Below are 18642 nucleotides of genomic sequence, written 5' to 3'. Positions count from 1 at the left end.
TTTCAGAGCAGTTACAGTTATTCTGCAGAAAGATAAGAGTTACCTCTTACTAATCCTATCTACTGGGAAAATATTTTACACTTTTAGATTCAAAGCCAGCCACATAAAATACTAAATCTAGTGGAAATCTTACATGAAAAAGATGACTTTTCTAGTAATAAAACATTTCCTATCAAAATGAAGATTTTTAAAAATAGAATAATTCTAGTTGTTAGAATAGATTATTTAGTTGATTTTTGTTTAGTTCATATTATTATGGTCAGCCCCTATTTCTTTTTTTGGACAGCTATTTCTTCCTTTTTTTGTTTAATAGAGACAGGCTTTTGCCCTGTTGTCCCGGCTGGTCTCAAATTCCTGACCTCAAGTGATCCACCTGCTTTGGCCTCCCAGAGTGCTGGATTACAGGAGTGAGCCACCACACCTGGCCATGGACAGCAATTTTTTAAATGAGAATATTTTCTAAGAAAAATAATGCTGTCTTAAATAATTTTTTATAAAAAAACTATTTCAAGATGCTTCAAATATAATCTCATGGAAGATATGTATCCTTCCAGAATCGCTGAAGAAGACAATAGTGAAATTCAGAGAAGCCATAATTTATCTAAAATTTCTTTTTCTTTCTTTCTTAGTGAGACAGGTCTTTCTCTGTTGCCCGGGGTAGAGTGGAGTGGCATGAACACAGCTCACTGCAGCCTTGACCTCCTGGACTCAAGCAATCCTTCTGTTTCAGCCTCCCAAGTAGCTGGAATGAGAGGTGTGCACCACCACACCTCGCTAATTATTTTCAAATTTGTAGAGACAGAGTCTACAAAAGGCAGGGCAACATGGTGAACTCAATCAATCCTCTTATCTTGATCTCCCAAAGTGCTGGAATTACAAGCAAGATCCACTGCACTGGGTCTGAAATTTCTTAAATATTTATATTCTCTCACCAACTGTTACTTGTTCATGGTGTGTATTCAGATATGCTTTTATTAAATTAGGCAAAACTTATTATTTATGAAATGTCACATGTATACCTAATAGAATACAGGTTAAAAAAAACTTTTAAAGTTGTTACTAAAATTCAGTGCCCTGGAAAAAGAAGCAATATGGCTTTATTATTATTATTATTCTGAGACAGAGTCTCACTCTGTCACCCAGGCTGGAATGCAGTAGCACGAACACAGTTTACTGCAGCTTCGACCTCCTGGGCTCAAGAGACCCTCCTGCCTCAGCCTTTCAAGTAGCTGAAACTACAGGCATCTGCCATTAAGCCCAGCTATTTTTTTTTGTAGAGACAAGTTCTCACCATGTTTCCCAGGCTGATCTCGAACTCCTGGTCTCCAGCAATCCTCCTGCTTTCGCCTCCCAAAGTGCTGGGATTACAGTTATGAGCCACCATGCGCAGCCACTATATGTTTATTACCACAATTTTTTTTTTTTTTTTTTTGAGATGGAATCTCGCTCTGTCGCAGAGGCTGGAGTATAGTGGTGCAATCTCGGCTCATTGCAACTTCCACCTCCCAGGTTCAAGCAACTCTCCTGTCTCAGGCTCCCGAGTAGTTGGGATTACAGGCGTGCACCACCATGCCTGGCTAATTTTTGTATTTTTTAGTAGAGATAGGGTTTCACCATGTTGGCCAGGCTTGTCTCTAACTCCTGACCTCAGGTGATCCATCCATCTCAGCCTCCCAAAGTGCTGGGATTACAGGCATAAGCCACCACACCCAGCCACCACAATTTTTTTAAATGGCAACAAAAATTAATTTCTAAGTACTACTTTAGCTATAGTCTACAAAATTTGGTATGTAACCACCTATTCTAAATGTGTTAATTTCCTTTATGACTGACCTTTTAAAACATTTATCAACATTTTCTTAGTTCACAAACCATGAGAATTTTAGATATCCTTTTGTTACCAAGTTCTAACTTTGTTACAGTACAGTTGCAGAATATCGTTTCTAAGATACTGATCCTTAAAAATTTATTGGTGTTTCCCTTATGGCATAATGCATAATCTATTTCAGTAAAAGTTCTCTGTGACTTGAAAAATTATATATACAGTCAGCCATTGTATAACAATGATTTTGTCAACCTAGGATAGTGGTCCCATAAGATCATAATGTAACTAAAAAATTCCACTGCCTAGTGACATCTAGCTATTGTAGTAATACAACACACTACCTTTTCTATATTTAGATATGTTTAGATACACAAATACCGTTGTTACAATTGCCTACAGTATTCAGTACAGTAACATGTTGTACAAGTGTGTAGCCTAGAGGCAATGGGATATACCATATGGCCTAGTGTGTAGTAGGAGCTCTACCATCTAGGTTTGCATAAGTACACTCTGATGTTCATACAATGATGACATTGCCTAACACATTTCTCAAAACATATCCCCATCATTAAGCTAGCATGAGTGCATTGTATATAAAATGTATATAATTTTGTGTTTTGACAAAAAAATGTGGGATTTGATTTCAAAGATTCCTTGTAGGTCAAAGATGAGTCTGAATTCCACACTCTTTCCTTAGCATCTATGATGCCCTTCTTCCAGGCTGCAAATCCCTTGCTGACCTATCCTAAGCCTTCTTCAACAGATTCTATTATCTCCTTCTGTGCCTTATATGCTGTTACCTGCCAGGGTTCCATGCTGCTTTTGTCACCTACATTTTCTCCACCAGCAAACCCCTTCACTTTTATTATTTTCATCTACCACCAATACACTGAGTTCCTGAGGGCTTTAGTTATCCCTATAACAACAGTACCTGGTATAATCCTTGGCACACACATAGCATTGAATAAATGTTTGCAGAATTTATTAACCCAGGATTCTGAGAACCATGCTTATCATTGTAAAAACAATGGGTTAATTTTAACCAAAAAGAAAAAAACACATTTGGGTTAAGACTCCACCAAAGGAAAACAAACAAACAAACAAGCAAACATGCAGACAGGATGCTAAAACAATTAACAAAAAGTAAAAGACAAGCTTATGCCCAAAAAAACTACAAAAATAGATATCTACCGTAATTTAAAATGTCAAGCAGCTGGGTGCAGTGGCTCACACCTGTAATCCCAGCACTTTGGGAGGCTGAGGCGGGTGGATCACCTAAGGTCGGAAGTTCGAGACCAGCCTGGCCAGCATGGTGAAACCCCATCTCTACTAAACATGCAAAAATTAGCCAGGCACGGTGGCAGGCACCTGTAATCCCAGCTACTCAGGAGGCTGAGGCAGAAGAATCGCTTGAACCTGGGAGGCTGTAGTGAGCTGAGATTGCGCCACTGCACTCCAGACTAGGTGACAGAGCAAGGCTCCATCTCAAAAAAAAAAAAAAAAAAAAAAAAAATTTTCAAGCAAATGTAAATGACAAAAAGAAAGAAAGGAGGAAGGAAGGGAAAAAAAGGAGGGAGGACGAAGGAGGGTAAATGAGGATAAATAATTAGGAGCAGTTGAAGATAAAATCAGCATTTTTTTTTTTTTTTTTGAGATGGAATCTTGCTCTGTCACCCAGGCTAGAGTTCAGTGGCGCGATCTCAGCTCACAGCAACCTCTGCTTCCCGGGTTCAAGCGATTCTCCTGCCTCAGCCTCCCGAATAGCTGGGATTACAGGCGCCTGCCACCATGCCCGGCTAATTTTTATATTTTTAGTAGAGACAGGGTTTCACCATCTTGGCCAGGCTGGTCTCAAACTCCTGACCTCATGATCTGCCCACCTCAGCCACCCAAAGTGATGGGATTACAGGCATGAGCCACCATGCCAGGCCGATAAAATTAACTTTCTTAGTGTTACAGAACATTCACAGAGACCAGAATGACAGAATATTATAAAGCAAAGCAAGGAACTAGGTGAAGGATGACTACTTGATAAACACAGTTTATCACAGTGAAGCACAATATCCATCCCCTATGTCAGTCTGTTCCAAAGAAATAACAAAAAATGAAACATTTATAAATTTATTTTTAAAACACAAGAAAAACTAAACAATCTATTCACTGTAGCTTTTTTCTAAGTGTAGGGAGCTGGTGGTAAATTTATGACCACTACAGAAATAAAAAATATAAAAAACAAACTCAGCCGGGAGCAGTGGCTCATGCCTGTAATCCCAACACTTTGGGAGGCTGAGGCAGGTGGATCACTTGAGGTCAGGAGTTCGAGACCAGCCTGGCCAACATGGTGAAACCTCGCCTCTACTAAAAATAGAAAAATTAGCCAGGCGTGCTGGCTCATGCCTATAGTCCCAGCTACTCAGGAGGCTGTGTCACAAGCATCATTTGAACCCAGGAAGCAGAGGTTGCAGTGAGCCACGATCGCGCCACTGTACTCAGCCTGAGCGATAGAGCGAGACTCCATCTCAAAAACAAAACAAAACAAACAAACAAAAAAAACAAACTCAACTCTAACAGCCAAGATGGCGTGCCACTGTACTCCAGCCTGAGCGACAGAGCGAGACTCCATCTCAAAAACAAAACAAAACAAACAAACAAACAAAAAAAACAAACTCAACTCTAACAGCAAGACAAGCCTTTTTTTAAACTACTAAATATTTTTAAAATACATGTAAAAGTCCCATTAAAGGGCCGGGCATGGTGGCTCACGCCTGTAACCCTAGCACTTTGGGAGGCCAAGGCAGGAGGATCATTTGAGTCCAGGAGTTCGAGACTAGCCATCCTGGGTGACATGACAAAACATCATCTCTACAAAAAATACAAAAATTAGCCAGGCAGGATGGTGTGCACCTGTAGTCCCAGCTACTCAGAAGGCTGAGGTGGAAGGACTGTTTGAACTCAGGAGGCAGAGGTTGCAGTGAGCCTAAATCATACCACCACACTCCAGTCTGGGCAACAGAGTGAGACCTTGTCTCAAAAAAAAGGAGAGAAAAAAAAAAGTAAATGAGATCAAAGCAGAAACTAGCACACACAAGGAGCCTGCTATAGTTATACAGCTAAATTACGGCCAAACTGGGATTCACATCCAGGCTCATTATATCCTTCGAACCACAGGGAATAGGTCCAAAGAACTAACTACTCCAAAGCTTTATGACTCACAAATCTTAAAGCATTTTTTTTTTTTTTTGAGACGGAGTCTCGCTTTGTTGCCCAGGCTACAGTGCAGTGGTACGATCTCGGCTCACTGTAACCTCTGCCTCCTGGTTCAAGCGATCCTCCTGCCTCAGCCTCCCGAGTAGCTGGGATTACAGGCACCCACCACCACGCCTGGCTAATTTTCGTATTTTTAGTAGAGATGGTGTTCCACCATGTTGGCCAGGCTGGTCTCAAACTCCTGAGCCAGTTGATACAGTGCCTCAACCTCCAAAAATGCAGGGATTACAGGCATGAGCCACCATGCCCGGACCCCCTTAAAGCTAATTTTTTAAATCACAAAATGTCATAAAATATTGAAAATATTCAGAGAACATTGAGAATATTAGTATACATGGAATTCGTGCCTATTTAAAGAAAAATAAAACTCTGCCTGTTTAAAAAAAAAAAAAAAAAGGAGCCGGGCACAGTGGCTCACGCCTGTAATCCCAGCACTTTGGGAGGCCGAGGCGGGCAGATCACGAGGTCAGGAGATCGAGACCATCCTGGCTAACACAGTGAAACCCTGTCTCTACTAAAAATACAAAAAATTAGCCAGGCATGGCAGCAGGCACCTGTAGTCCCAGCTACTCGGGAGGCTGAGGCAGGAGAATGGCGTGAACCCGGGAGGTGGACGTTGCAGTGAGCCAAGATCTGGGCAACAGGGCGAGACTCCATCTCAAAAGAAAAAAAATGGAAATCAGATAAAAACCCTCCAATGGCTTCCATTCTAATCAGAGCAGCAGCCAAGTCCTGATCAGGATGATAAGGCTCCAGGGGAACTACTGCTGCTCTTCTCCTACTGCACTTTGCTCTAGCCATCACACTGGTTCGCTGAGATACTGAACACACAGCTAGTAAGTGTCAGCCACAGGGCTTTTGCCCTGTTTCCCCTACCTGGAACATTCCTCCTACAGACAGCTGTACGGCTCACTACTTCATTTCCTTTAAGCTTCTGCTCAAATGCTACCTTAAGAGAAAGGCCTTCCATGAACATTCTATGGAATATCCCTGCCACCACTACCTACCTATTCTCCCCTTCTTCTTATCCTCCTCATTGTTCGGCACTGCATTAATCACAGTCTGGTCCCCTGCTATTTACTTGTGCAGTAGTATAGAAATTTCACAAAGTAGGCAGTTGTATGTTTTGTTTTGTTTTTTTGCTACCATGATCCAAGCACCTAAAACATTACTTGGCATATATTAGACACCCAATAAATATTTGCTAAATGAATAACAGAAAAAAACATATTTCCCCTATAAAATTATAACAATGCCACTTTGAGGAGAAAAAAAAAAAAACTTGAAAATACACGTAATGCCAAACAGCATTAAATGGCTAAACACAGTAAATATATAGCACATCCATATGACAGTCAACACATGACACAGACAATATGCTAGTAACACAGAGAAATACACATGAAAGAATCAAATGAGGCCAGGCACAGTGCCTCATGCCTGTAATCCCAGCACGTTGGGAGGGAGGCCGAAGTGGGAGGATCACTTGAGGTTAGGAGCTTGAGACCAGCCTGGCCAACATGGTGAAACTCCATCTCTAATAAAAATGCAAAAACTAGCCAGGTGTGGTGGCATACACCTGTAATCCCAGCTACTCAGGAGGCTGAGGCAGGAGGATTGCTTGAACCCGGGACATGGAAGTTGCAGTGAGCCGAGATCACACCATTGCACTCCAGCCTGGGGGACATAATAAGACTCCATCTCAAAAAAAAAAAAAGAATCAAATGAAAAAAATTAAGACCCCCAAAATATTTATAAATTGATTACTTTATAAGAAAATACAGGCCAGGCATAGTGGCTCACACCTGTAATCCCAGTACTTTGGGAGGTCAAGGTGTGTGGATCACCTGAGGTCAGGCATTCAAGACCAGCCTAGCCAACATGGCGAAACCCTGTCTCTACTAAAAATACAAAAAATTAGCCGGGTATGGTGGTGGGCGCCTCTAATCCCAGGTACTTGCGAGGCTGAGGCAGAAGAATTGCTTGAACCCAGGAGGCGGAGGTTGCAGTAAGCCGAAATCATGCCACTGCACTCCAGCCTGGGCAACAGTGCAAGACTCTGTCTCAAAAAAGAAAAAAAAAAAGAAGAAAGAGGCTGGGCACAGTGGCTCACGCCTGTAATCCCAGCACTTTGGGAGGCTGAGGCGGGTGGATCACCTGAGGTTAGGAGTTCGAGGCCAGCCTTGACAACATGGTGAAACCACATCTCTACTAAAAATACAAAATTAGCCAGGTGTGGTGGCAGGTGCCTGTAATCCCAGCTACTTGGGAGGCTGAAGCAGGAGAATCGCTTGAACCTGGGAGGCGGAGGTTGCAGGGAGCCAAGATCAGTGCCACTGTATTCCAGCCTGTGCAACAGAGCAAAACTCCATCTCAAAAAAAAAAAAAGAAAGAAAAAGAAAATACATATCTACATTAAAAAATAAGCTATCATAATAATGAAAATAAAATTTTCTACTCACTGGGTTCTTTTTTATCATGGAAAGATACTTAGGACCATAATTTATAAAATAAGCAAGGAAAACGGCTAATTGTAATTACTCAATCTTTTAAAAACTTTGATTCAACACACAGAATGGCATCCTGGTCTAAAAATATGAAGACTATATATATATAAACAAAATGTGTTTCTTACAGAGACAGCTGCATCTGAGGGAAGTCAGTCGAAGTGTTTTTATGCATGAAATCTCCTGCCCATTTACAAAACGAAGGAAGATAGTCCTCTACTTCTTGTTTTATTTCATCTTGACTTAGATTTAAGCGGTACCTGCCAAAAATATAGTAGTAAATAGACTTAAATTTAAGCGGTACCTGCCAAAAATATGATAGCAAATATGAAAGTATAAATATGAGAAAAGTAAATGAGGACAAAAAAATACATATAAGCAACCCAACTGTTCGTCAGCCAATAAATGGATAGACAAAATGTGGCATACTCCATACAATGCAGTATTATTCAGCTATAAAAAGGAAGGAAATTCTGACATATGCTACAACATTGAAGAACCTTCAGGATATTATGCTAAGTGAAATAGGCCAGTCACAAAAGGACTAATATTCATATGAGGTACCTACAGTAGTGAAAATCACAGAGCTAGAAAGTAGAATGGGGGTTGCCAGAGGCTGGGAGGAGGAAAGAAGGGGGTGTTATTGTTTCAAGGGCACAGAGCTTCAGTTTGGGAAGATGTAAAGAGTTCTGGAGATAGATAGGGTGATGGTTGTACAACAAGGTGAATGTATTTTGCCTCTGAACTGTACCCTTAAAAATGGTTAACATGGGCAGAGCGCAGTGGCTCACATCTGTAATCCCAGCACTTTGGGAGGCGGAGGAGGGTGGATCACAAGGTCAGCAGTTCGAGACAAGCCCGGCCAACATGGTGAAACCCTGTCTCTACTAAAAATATAAAAATTAGCCAGGCGTGGGGGTGCATGCCTGTAATCCCCGCTACTTGGGAGGCTGAGGCAGAAGAATCGCTGGAATCCAGGAGGCAGAGGTTGCAGTGAGCCGAGATCACACCAGTGCACTCCAGCCCGGGCAAGAGAGCAAGACTCCATCACACATACACACACACACACACACACACACACACACAAAGTTAACATGGTAATTTTTTTTTCTTTTCTTTTTCTCTTTTCTTTTCTTATTTTTTGAGACAGGGTCTCGCGCTGTCACCCAGGCTGGAGCACAGTAGTGCTATCTCGGCTCACTACAACCTCTGCCTTCTAGGTTCAAGTGATTCTGCCCGCTCAGCCTTCAGAGTAGCTGGAATTACAGGCACACACCACCACGCTAAGCTAATTTTTTTGTATTCTCAGTAGAGATGGGGTTTCACCATGTTGGCCAGGCTGGTCTCAAACTCCTGGGCTCAAGCAATCTGCCCACCATGGCCTCCCAAAGTGCTGGGATGACAGGCATGAGCCACTGCACCTGACCTAATATGGTAATTTTTTTTTTTTTTTTTTTTTTGAGACGGAGTTTCGCTCTTGTTGCCCAGGCTGGCGCGATCTTGGCTCACTGCAACCTTTGCCTCCCAGGTTCAAATGATGCTCCTGCCTCAGTCCCCTGAGTAGCTGGGACCATAGACATACGACACCATGCCCAGCTAATTTTTGTATTTTTAGTAAAGACAGGGTTTCACCATGTTGGCCAGCCTGGTCTTGAACCCCTGACCTCACGTGATCTGCCCGCCTCGGCATCTGAAAGTGCTGGGATTACAGGGGTGAGCCATCACGCCTGGTCTAACACGGTAATTTTTATGTGCATTTAACCACAATTTTTAAAAAGCATCCAAATAATGCCAAGCATGGTGGTGTGGAACTATGATCCCAGCTATTCAGTAGGCTGAAGCGGAAGGATCGTTTCAGCCCAAAAGTTTGAGGTTACAGTGACCTGTGATCTCACCACTGTATTCCAGCCTGAGTGACAGAGTGAGACCCTGTTTTAAAAAAAAAAAATCCAAATAATACTGAAACAGTGACATGACATCAAATTTCTGATAATTTGCTCTAATTCATACCAAGGTCTAATTGGAAAAGTCTCAGTTACACCTTTGGGATAAAAAAAATGGCGATATTGCTCCTGAAACCAAGCAATGGAAAGTAGAAATGTAAAAGAGAAGAAAGAGTCATATGGACAGAAAGGCAGTAACAGCCTTACAACATGAAAAGACAGTATATAGGAATGTTAACTTCTTATGTGAGAAATCTACAGAAACAAAAAAACCCAAGTCTTAATTTTTCAGGGTTCTTACAAGGTCAAAATTATGTCATAACAATATGAATACATTATTTATCATTTTCCTTTCATGACAGTACAGTTGAATTTTCTGAGGGTACATGACATAAAACATAGAAATATTTTGAACGCAGAAGCAGATACGAGAATCCACGATCTTATATGAAGTCATACATTTAAAACATTTGCAAAAATAGAGGCTTGGTCTACACCCATACCACCCAGAATGCAGCCGATCTCATCTTATCTCAGAAGCTAAGCAGGGTTGAGCTTGGTTACTACTTGGATGGGAGACCACCTGGGAATATTGGGTGCTGTAGCTTTAAGTAAGAAAAAAAAAAACGGCCAGGCTCTGTGGTTCATGCCTGTAATCTCAGCACTTTAGGAGGCCGAGATGGGCAGATCATCTGAGGTTGGGAGTTCAAGACCAGCCTGACCAACGTGGAGAAACCCCATCTCTACCAAAAATACAAAATTAGCCAGGCATGGTGGTGCACGCCTGTAATCCCAGCTACTCGGGAGGCTGAGGCAAGAGAATCGCTTGAACCCGGAAGGCGGAGGTTTCAGTAAACTGAGATCGTGCCATTACACTCCAGCCTGGGAAACAAGAGTGAAACTCCATCTCAAAAAAAAAAAAAAAAAAGAAAGAAAGAAAGAAAAAAAAAATAGAGGCTGGAGGATTGTCTGAGGTCACAGTGGGTGATAATTTCATCATTGCACTCCAGCCTGGGCAACAGAGAGACACCTTACCTCAAAAAAAATAAATAAGGAAGAAAGAAAGCAAAAAGAAACTGAAAAAATGTAAAACAATGACATTCATTACATTTTTTTTACAACAGTTTTCTTCATTAAAATGTTATGTTAACAAGCATAGATTGATATTTTTAAATGAAATATATTTTAGGCTAGGTGCAGTGGCTCATGCCTATAATCCCAACACTTTGGGAAGCCGAGACGAGTGGATCACTTGAGGTCAGGAGTTCAAGACCAGCCTGGCCAATATGGTGAAACCCTGTCTCTACTTACAAACACAAAAATTAGCCAGGCGTGGCAGCAGGCACCTGTAATCCCAGCTACTCAGGAGGCTGAGGCAGGAGAATCGACTGACCCAGGAGGTGGAGGCTGCAGTGAGCTGAGGTCATGCCATTGTAATCCAGCCTGGGTGACAGAGCAAGACTGTCTCAATAACAACAACAACAAAAATGAATATACATGTTAATTTCAAATGAATTAATAAACATGTTTTACTTTCTAGTACAGTAATTAATCATAAATATAGCCCACATAAACAAAAGCTCTTTCCAGTCTTTAATAATTTTTTAGTGTAAAGGGGTCCTGAGAGCAAAAGTTTTGAGAACTGCTGTTATAAACTTACCCTCCCAGCATGATTATTCCAGTTCCTTCTTTATGTTTAAGCTCCACAATCTTAATAACTACTCTAGGGTGGTAGGGGCTTATCAGTTTGTATATAAAATCACACCTAGGTTTGAATCCTAACTCTGCACTACCAAATGTATGACCAAGAGCAAGTCACTGTTAATTAAGCCTGTTTCCTCATCTGTAAGGAGGAGATAATAACTATCTTACAGAGTCAGTCTGAGGATTAAATAGAACACTGTATGTAAAGCACTTAGCTGATGGTAAGCCCTCATTAAAGTATAGGCTGGGCGTGGTGGCTCACACCTGTAATCCCAGCACTTTGGGAGGCCAAGGAGGGTGGATCACCTGAGGTCAGGAGTTTGAGACCAGCCTGGCCAACATGGTGAAACCCCATCTCTACTAACAAATGCAAAAAAATTAGCCGGGCATGGTGGCGCACGCCTGTAATCCCAGCTAAAGAGAAGGCTGAGGCAGGAGAATTACTTGAACCTGGGAGACAGAGGTTGCAATAAGCCGAGATCACGGTGCTGTACTCCAACCTAGGCGACAGAGCCAGATTCAAAAAGAAAAAAAAAAAATCATTAAGATGTAAAGACCTGGCCGGGCGCAGTGGCTCACGCCTGTAATCCCAGCACTTTGGGAGGCTGAAGCGGGCAGATCATGAGGTCAGGAGATCAAGACCATCCTGGCTAACACGGTGAAACCCTGTCTCTACTAAAAATACAAAAATTCAGCTGGGCGTGGTGGCGGGCGCCTGTAGTCCCAGCTCCTCGGGAGCCTGAGGCAGGAGAATGGCGTGAACCCAGGAGGCGGAGCTTGCAGTGAGCCGAGACTGTGCCACTGCACTCCAGCCTGGGGGACAGAGCGAGACTCCATCTCAAAAAAAAAAAAAAGATGTAAAGACCATGATGATAACCATAAATACAGTGCTAACTATAGGTCAGCACTATTCCAGGTGTGGTGGCAGGCGCCTGTAGTCCCAGATGAGATACTCGGGAGGGTGAGGCAGGAGAATGGCGTGAACCCAGGAGGTGGAGCTTGCAGTGAGCCTAGTGAGCCACTGCACTCCAGCCTGGATGACAGAGGAAGACTCCGTCTCAAAAAAAAAAAAAAAAAAAGATACAACTTATAATTTTTCTCACTTGCTTAAGGGAGCACCATAATAACACATTCATCAGACATTGAGACTTCAGGATACTACACATTTACCATATAACTGTGCAATATTTCTAACACCAAATTTAATAAGCTGTTACTTTCCTAGGTTTCTGCCACCTCCAGCTTACCAAGACTGACAGAGCAGAGTTGTGTCAGCCCTCTGGGAGAGCCAGTCCAATAGAGAAGACAAAATTAGCAATGCTAGCTCTGCCAAAATTGTCTTAAGCAAAATAGCAACCGCAGGTTGAAAGAGAAGCTGAAATTCCTCAAGCCAGGAAGCAACTGCTAATACCAAAGCATCCAAAAAGATCTAGAGAAGCACACATTTAGAGTACTGAAGGTGAAGGTTATCCTTGCAAAAGGCTGTTTGAAATCAGGCAGTTTCCAGTTGATTAAAAATGATGGCCTTTCGGCCGGAACCGCCATCTTCCAGTAATTCGCCAAAATGACGAACACAAAGGGAAAGAGGAGAGGCACCCGATATATGTTCTCTAGGCCTTTTAGAAAACATGGAGTTGTTCCTTTGGCCACATATATGCGAATCTATAAGAAAGGTGATATTGTAGACATCAAGGGAATGGGTACTGTTCAAAAAGGAATGCCCCACAAGTGTTACCATGGCAAAACTGGAAGAGTCTACAATGTTACCCAGCATGCTGTTGGCATTGTTGTAAACAAACAAGTTAAGGGCAAGATTCTTGCCAAGAGAATTAATGTGCGTATTGAGCACATCAAGCACTCTAAGAGCCGAGATAGCTTCCTGAAACGCGTGAAGGAAAATGATCAGAAAAAGAAAGAAGCCAAAGAGAAAGGTACCTGGGTTCAACTAAAGCGCCAGCCTGCTCCACCCAGAGAAGCACACTTTGTGAGAACCAATGGGAAGGAGCCTGAGCTGCTGGAACCTATTCCCTATGAATTCATGGCATAATAGGTGTTAAAAAAAAAATAAAGGACCTCTGGGCTACAAAAAAAAAAAAAAAAAAAAAAAAAAAAAAAAAAAATGATGTAGATGACCATATGGTCTCACAAAGTCTCATATATTGCCAGTAGAAATGTAAACTGGGACAATGTCTATAGAGAGCAATTTGGTAATATGTATCAAAATTTTAGGCCAGACCTGGTGGCTCATGCCTGTAATCCCAGCACTTTGGGACGCCGAGGTGGGTGGATCACTTGAGGTCAGTAGTACAAGACGAGCCTGGCCAACATGGCGAAACCCCGTCTTCACTAAAAGTACAAAAAATTAGCCAGGTGTGGTGGCTTATGCCTGTAATCCAAGCTACTTGAGAGGCTGAGGCAAGAGAATTGCTTGAACCCGGGAGGTGGAGGCTGCAGTGAGCCAAGAGCAAGCCACCACACTCCACCCTGGGCAACAGAGCAAGACTCCATCTCAAAAACAAAACAAAACAAAAACTGGTAAGGTAGGCCAGGCGCGGTGGCTCACGCCTGTAATCCCAGCACTTTGGGAGGCCGAGGCGGGCGAATCACCTAGGTCAGGAGTTCAAGACCAGCCTCAACATTGAGAAACCCCGTCTCTACTAAAAATACAAAATTAGCCAGGCGTGGTGGTGCATGCCTGTAATCCCACCTACTCGGGAGGCTGAGGCAGGAGAATTGCTTGAACCTGGGAGGCAGAGGTTGTGGTGAGCCGAGATCACGCCATTGCACTCCAGCCTGGACAACAAGAGCAAAACTCCACCTCAAAAAAAAAAAAAAAAAAACTGGTAAGGCAGGCCAGGCATGGTGGCATGTACCTGTTGTTCCAGGTTCCAGATACTCAGGAGGCTGAGGTGGGGAGAAACACATGAGCCCAGTCGTTTAAGTACAGCCTGGACAACATAGCAAGACCCCTATATCCCTTCCAAAAAAATACTGTAAAGCTGCATTTTTTTTTTTTTTTTTTGAGATGGAGTCTTGCTCTGTTGCCCAGGCTGGAGTGCAGTGGTGTGATCTCGGCTCACTGCAAGCTCCACCTCCCGGGTTCACACCATTCTCCTGCCTCAGCCTCCCAAGTAGCTGGGACTACAGGCGCCTGCCACCATACCCGGCTAATTTTTTGTATTTTTAGTAGAGACAGGGTTTCACCATGTTAGCCAGGATGGTCTTGATCTCCTGACTTCGTGATCTGCCCGCCTCGGCCTCCCAAAGTGCTGGGATTACAGGCGTGAGCCACCGCACCTGGCCGTAAAGATGCACTTTGAAACTAGTTTTATCTTCTTCCCAACCCCATGTAATTCTCAGTATATCACACTGTTTCTAGAACTAAGGCAAAAAAGTTCTTTATACATTCTCTGAAAGTAGTTAAGGAATCTGCTATGCACATGTACAAAATATTTAGGTATTTTTACCCAAAAAGTTCCTGTTGAGCAATTTCAGAAACTCTTCACAGAGTTCCAACAGTGTACTAGAACTATGAAATCTGCATTTTAGATTACACTAATTTATATTGGATAGTCTACACAAATACTTTATAGTTTCTAGGACAGAAGTTATATAATAAAATTATACCTGCAGTTCTTCTTATAACTACTTACATTTCCTTCAAATGTCTTATTTCTTGAATTGTCTGAAAAGCAAGTTCTTGTAGCTTTTCTGGGGCAAAGCTATTATTTATTGCTTTTTGAAACACCTCATGGAGAACCGTACCAATTAGCATTTGGCGTGTGGCTGGATCAGAGCTCTACAAAAGCAAATCACACAATTTATTTCACAACATATTAACAGACACAATTGTATATTTATTACCTAATCTATTAAACCACCATAGCCAAAATGCACTGGTAAGACAAATGCCAAAATATTAAAAAATTTTTTTTCCAGTGGGTGGAATTATAAGTGACTTTCACTTTCTTCTATTCAGAATTGTCTGAATTATTGTATATGTTTTTTTCTTTTTTGAGACAGAGTCTTGCTCTGTCACCCAGGCTGGAGCACAGTGGCACAATCTCAGCTCACAGCAACCTTCACCTCCCAGGTTCAAATGATTCTCATGCCTCAACCTCCCAAGTAGCTGGAATTACAGGTGTATGCCATCATGCCCGGCTAACTTTTATTTTTTGTATTTTTAGTAGAGACAGGGTTTCACCATGTTGGCCAGGCTGAGTATGAGTTACTTTTAAAATCAATGTTCTCCATTTTGAAAAAAATTAAAATAACCAATATTTAAAAATTCAAAATATTCTCAAATAATTAATATTTAAAGTATTGTTCTCTTATTTCACTTGATAATCTACCCAATAGACAAGTCAATAAAGGCATAGCTGATAAACTCATGTAAGTAAAAGATACCATTCAAACATAAAATGTAAACCTACTTAGCAGTAATGTTTGGGAAGAAAAAAAATTTTTTTAACCTACAGCGGAGATTTTTGGCAAGGAATTTTTCTCCACTCAAAAAGAAACACACATTTATTGATTAACTCTTGTATTAGCCTAGACCTTTTTTGTTTTTTTGAGACAGAGTTTCGCTCTGTCACCCAGGCTGGAGTGCAACCACGCGACCTTTGCTCACTGCAAGCTCTGCCTCCCAGGTTCACGCCATTCTCCTGCCTTAGCCGTCTGAATAGCTGGGACTACAGGCGCCCGCCACCACACCTGGCTAATTTTTTTGTATTTTTAATAGAGATGGGGTTACACCGTGTTAGCCAGGATGGTCTTGATCTCCTGACCTCGTGATCCGCCAGCCTCGGCCTCCCAAAGTGCTGGGATTACAGGCGTGAGCCACTGCACCCGGCCCAAAAAGTTTTTTAAAACTTAATATTCAGGCCAAGCACAGTAGCTCATTCCTACTAGGGAGGTTGAGGTGGGAGGATTGCTTGAGCCTGGGAGGTCAAGGCTTCAGTGACACACTGCACTCCAGCCTGGGTGACACAGTGAGACTCAAAATAAAATAAAATAAAAGTACGTTTCAAGAAAAATAAATAAAAAGCTGGATGTTGGGTACAATTATCTCTTTGTATGTTTGAAATAGCCCAAAATACATTTTTGTTTGTTTTGAGATGGAGTCTCCCTCTATCCCGCACCCTAAAGTGCAGTGGCGGGATCTCGGCTCACTGCAACCTCCGCCTCCAGGGTTCAAGCAATTCTCCTGCCTCAGCCTCTCGAGTAGCTAGGATTACAGGCGCGCACTATAACGCCTGGCTAATTTTTGTGTATTTAGTAGAGACGGGTTTTCACCATGTTGGTCAGGCTGGTCTTGAACTCCTGACCTCGTGATCCACTCACCTCGGCCTCTCAAAGTGCTGGGATTACAGGCGTGAGCCACTGCGCCCAGCCCCAAAATACGTTTTTTTTTTTTGAGACTTTTTATTTTATTTTAAAATAAAATTGCATGTTTCAAGAAAAATAAAAAGCTGAGTGTTGAGTACATGGGAGTTTATTACAGTCATCCCTTTGTATGTTTGAAATAGTCCAAAATACATTCTTGTTCGTTTGTTTTGACACAGAGTCTCGCTCTGTCACCCAGGCTAGACTGCAGTAGCATGATCTCGGCTCACTGCAACCTCCATCTCCCGGGTTTAAACAATTCTGCCTCAGCCTCCTGAGTAGCTGGGACTACAGGTGCACGCCACCACGCCTGGCTAATTTTTCTACCAAAATACATTTTTTAAAAGCGATTTGCACATTTATTTTTAGTTTAGTGGGAATCACATGAAGCCAAGTTTGGAAATGTCTAGGTGTGTTTAAATTTAAAAGTTTATCATTTAATTTTCTTATTATAATTACTTATTTTATTAAGCCCTGAACAAGATTCGAAGGACTCAGACACCTGGCCTTTAGTCCTAGCACTGCCATCTCATAGTTATGTGGCTATGGGGCAAGTCACTTAACCTCTCTGAGCCCATTTTCCTCATCTATAAAATGCAGCTGATTAATACCATTTATTTTATAGGGTTGCTGGGAGGATTAAGTGAAATAATAAATGTAAAAGTGCTCTGTAAAACTCTCAGACCCTGCAGAAACATTAACTGTTATTATTATTTACCCTAAAAGTTTCACTCAGGACAGCTCTTCTCATACATCGAATACTACTGGCTATGCTTGTGCCAGAAATCAGCATGTCTGGATACAGAATCAAATATCCAAAATCTTTATCTATTATCCAAGTATCAGATGTGCAGTCTCCCTCCAAATGAATGATATCTCCTGGCTCTACTGGAACAGAACACCTGAAAATAAAGCAAAGTTAAAGTATAAATACATTGCTTAGGTTCCTACATTTAAACTTATTAGGGAGGCTTCAAAAAAATAAATGAGTATTTTATCTGAAGAAGAAAAAAATATTTCTAAATTTCTGGGTCTTTAAAAAAAAAATCAAATACCAGGATACAGTCTTCTAAAACAACTCCTAGTCATTTTACCCCTTTCTATGTGTCAAACACATCTGAGAATACTCAAGGGTCTTCTATAAATCCCAAAGGGAAAACAACTTAGTACCAGTAAAGTCTATTGCAAAAGCTATCAAAAAACCTTTGCTAATGTAATATATAGCTCCAATTATGAAGTGGGTTGTTTTAATAATTAATTCTTTCTTAAGACTTTTAGGAAATCTACAGCTTGTATAAGTCTTGAAGCATGAAGCCAAACCCAGTGTAGCAAGAATAAAATCAAACTGAACTAGTTGAAACTAGGCCAGGTGCGGTGGCTCATGCCTGTAATCCCAGCACTTTGGGAGGCCAAGGCAGGTGGATTACCTGAGGTCAGGAGTTCAAGACCAGCCTGGGCAACATGGTGAAACCCTGTCTCTACTAAAAATACAAAAATTAGCCAGGCTTGGTGGCAGACACCTGTAATCCCAGCTACTTGTGAGGCTGAGGCAGGAGAATCGCTTGAACCCGGGAAGCAGAGGTTGCAGTGAGCCGAGATCGCACCATTGCACTCTAGCCTGGGCGACAGAGCGAGACTCCGTCTCCAAAAACCACAACAACAACAAAAAACAAATTAATTCACGGCTTAGACGAAGAGTCAAAGTTAGACCTCTAGCTTTTCTGCATCTACACTCCACCCTTCACATACCACACTTTGAGTAGAGAAATCTAAGGCTTAAGAATGTTCATATGTTTTAATTAATTATGCTTTTAGTTAAAACTAACATGCGTTTAAACTGCAATCTTAGAATGTACTGGGAAGGCCGGGCGCAGTGGCTCACGCCTGTAATCCCACCACTTTGGGAGGCCGAGGTGGGCAGATCATGAGGTCAGGGGATTCGACACCATCCTGGCTAACATGGTGAAACCCTGTCTCTACTAAAAATACAAAAAAAAAAAAAAAAAAAAAG

The 18642-nt window shown here is 41.9% G+C and overlaps 2 protein-coding genes and 1 pseudogene across 6 annotated transcripts in view; 2 read left to right on the top strand and 1 right to left on the bottom strand.

The window, feature by feature from the left end:
- The window catches only part of DNA2 (DNA replication helicase/nuclease 2), a 57406-nt gene that overhangs the window by 35762 nt on the left and 3002 nt on the right, over positions 1–18642 (bottom strand). For 3 of the 5 annotated variants that reach the window (XM_054523368.2, XM_054523366.2, XM_024253493.3), the window contains exons 4-6: positions 17350–17533; positions 14900–15045; positions 7728–7859 (exon numbers count right to left, since the gene is read on the bottom strand). In XM_054523368.2, the coding sequence (XP_054379343.2) occupies positions 7728–7859; positions 14900–15045; positions 17350–17533 (462 nt within the window). The remainder of the gene's footprint in view (positions 1–7727; positions 7860–14899; positions 15046–17349; positions 17534–18642) is intronic. The other 2 variants (XM_054523365.2, XM_054523367.2) reach the window with 1 other exon arrangement.
- LOC112135258 (5S ribosomal RNA) lies at positions 10032–10150 on the top strand (annotated as a pseudogene).
- On the top strand, positions 12773–13366 carry LOC134761996 (large ribosomal subunit protein eL21). The gene has a single exon (XM_063727379.1). It carries the CDS (start codon positions 12811–12813, stop codon positions 13291–13293), a length of 483 nt encoding a protein of 160 aa, XP_063583449.1. The 5' UTR covers positions 12773–12810; the 3' UTR covers positions 13294–13366.

The sequence above is a fragment of the Pongo abelii genome, chromosome 8, assembly GCF_028885655.2.
Source record: "Pongo abelii isolate AG06213 chromosome 8, NHGRI_mPonAbe1-v2.0_pri, whole genome shotgun sequence".
NCBI lineage: Eukaryota > Metazoa > Chordata > Mammalia > Primates > Hominidae > Pongo > Pongo abelii.
Note: the sequence above shows the minus strand (reverse complement) of the source record. Positions and strands in the feature narration are given on the sequence as shown.

Coding starts and splice junctions, on each gene's coding strand:
- LOC134761996 (XM_063727379.1), top strand. CDS start 12,811: ATGACGAACACAAAGGGAAAGAGGAGAGGCACCCGATATATGTTCTCT.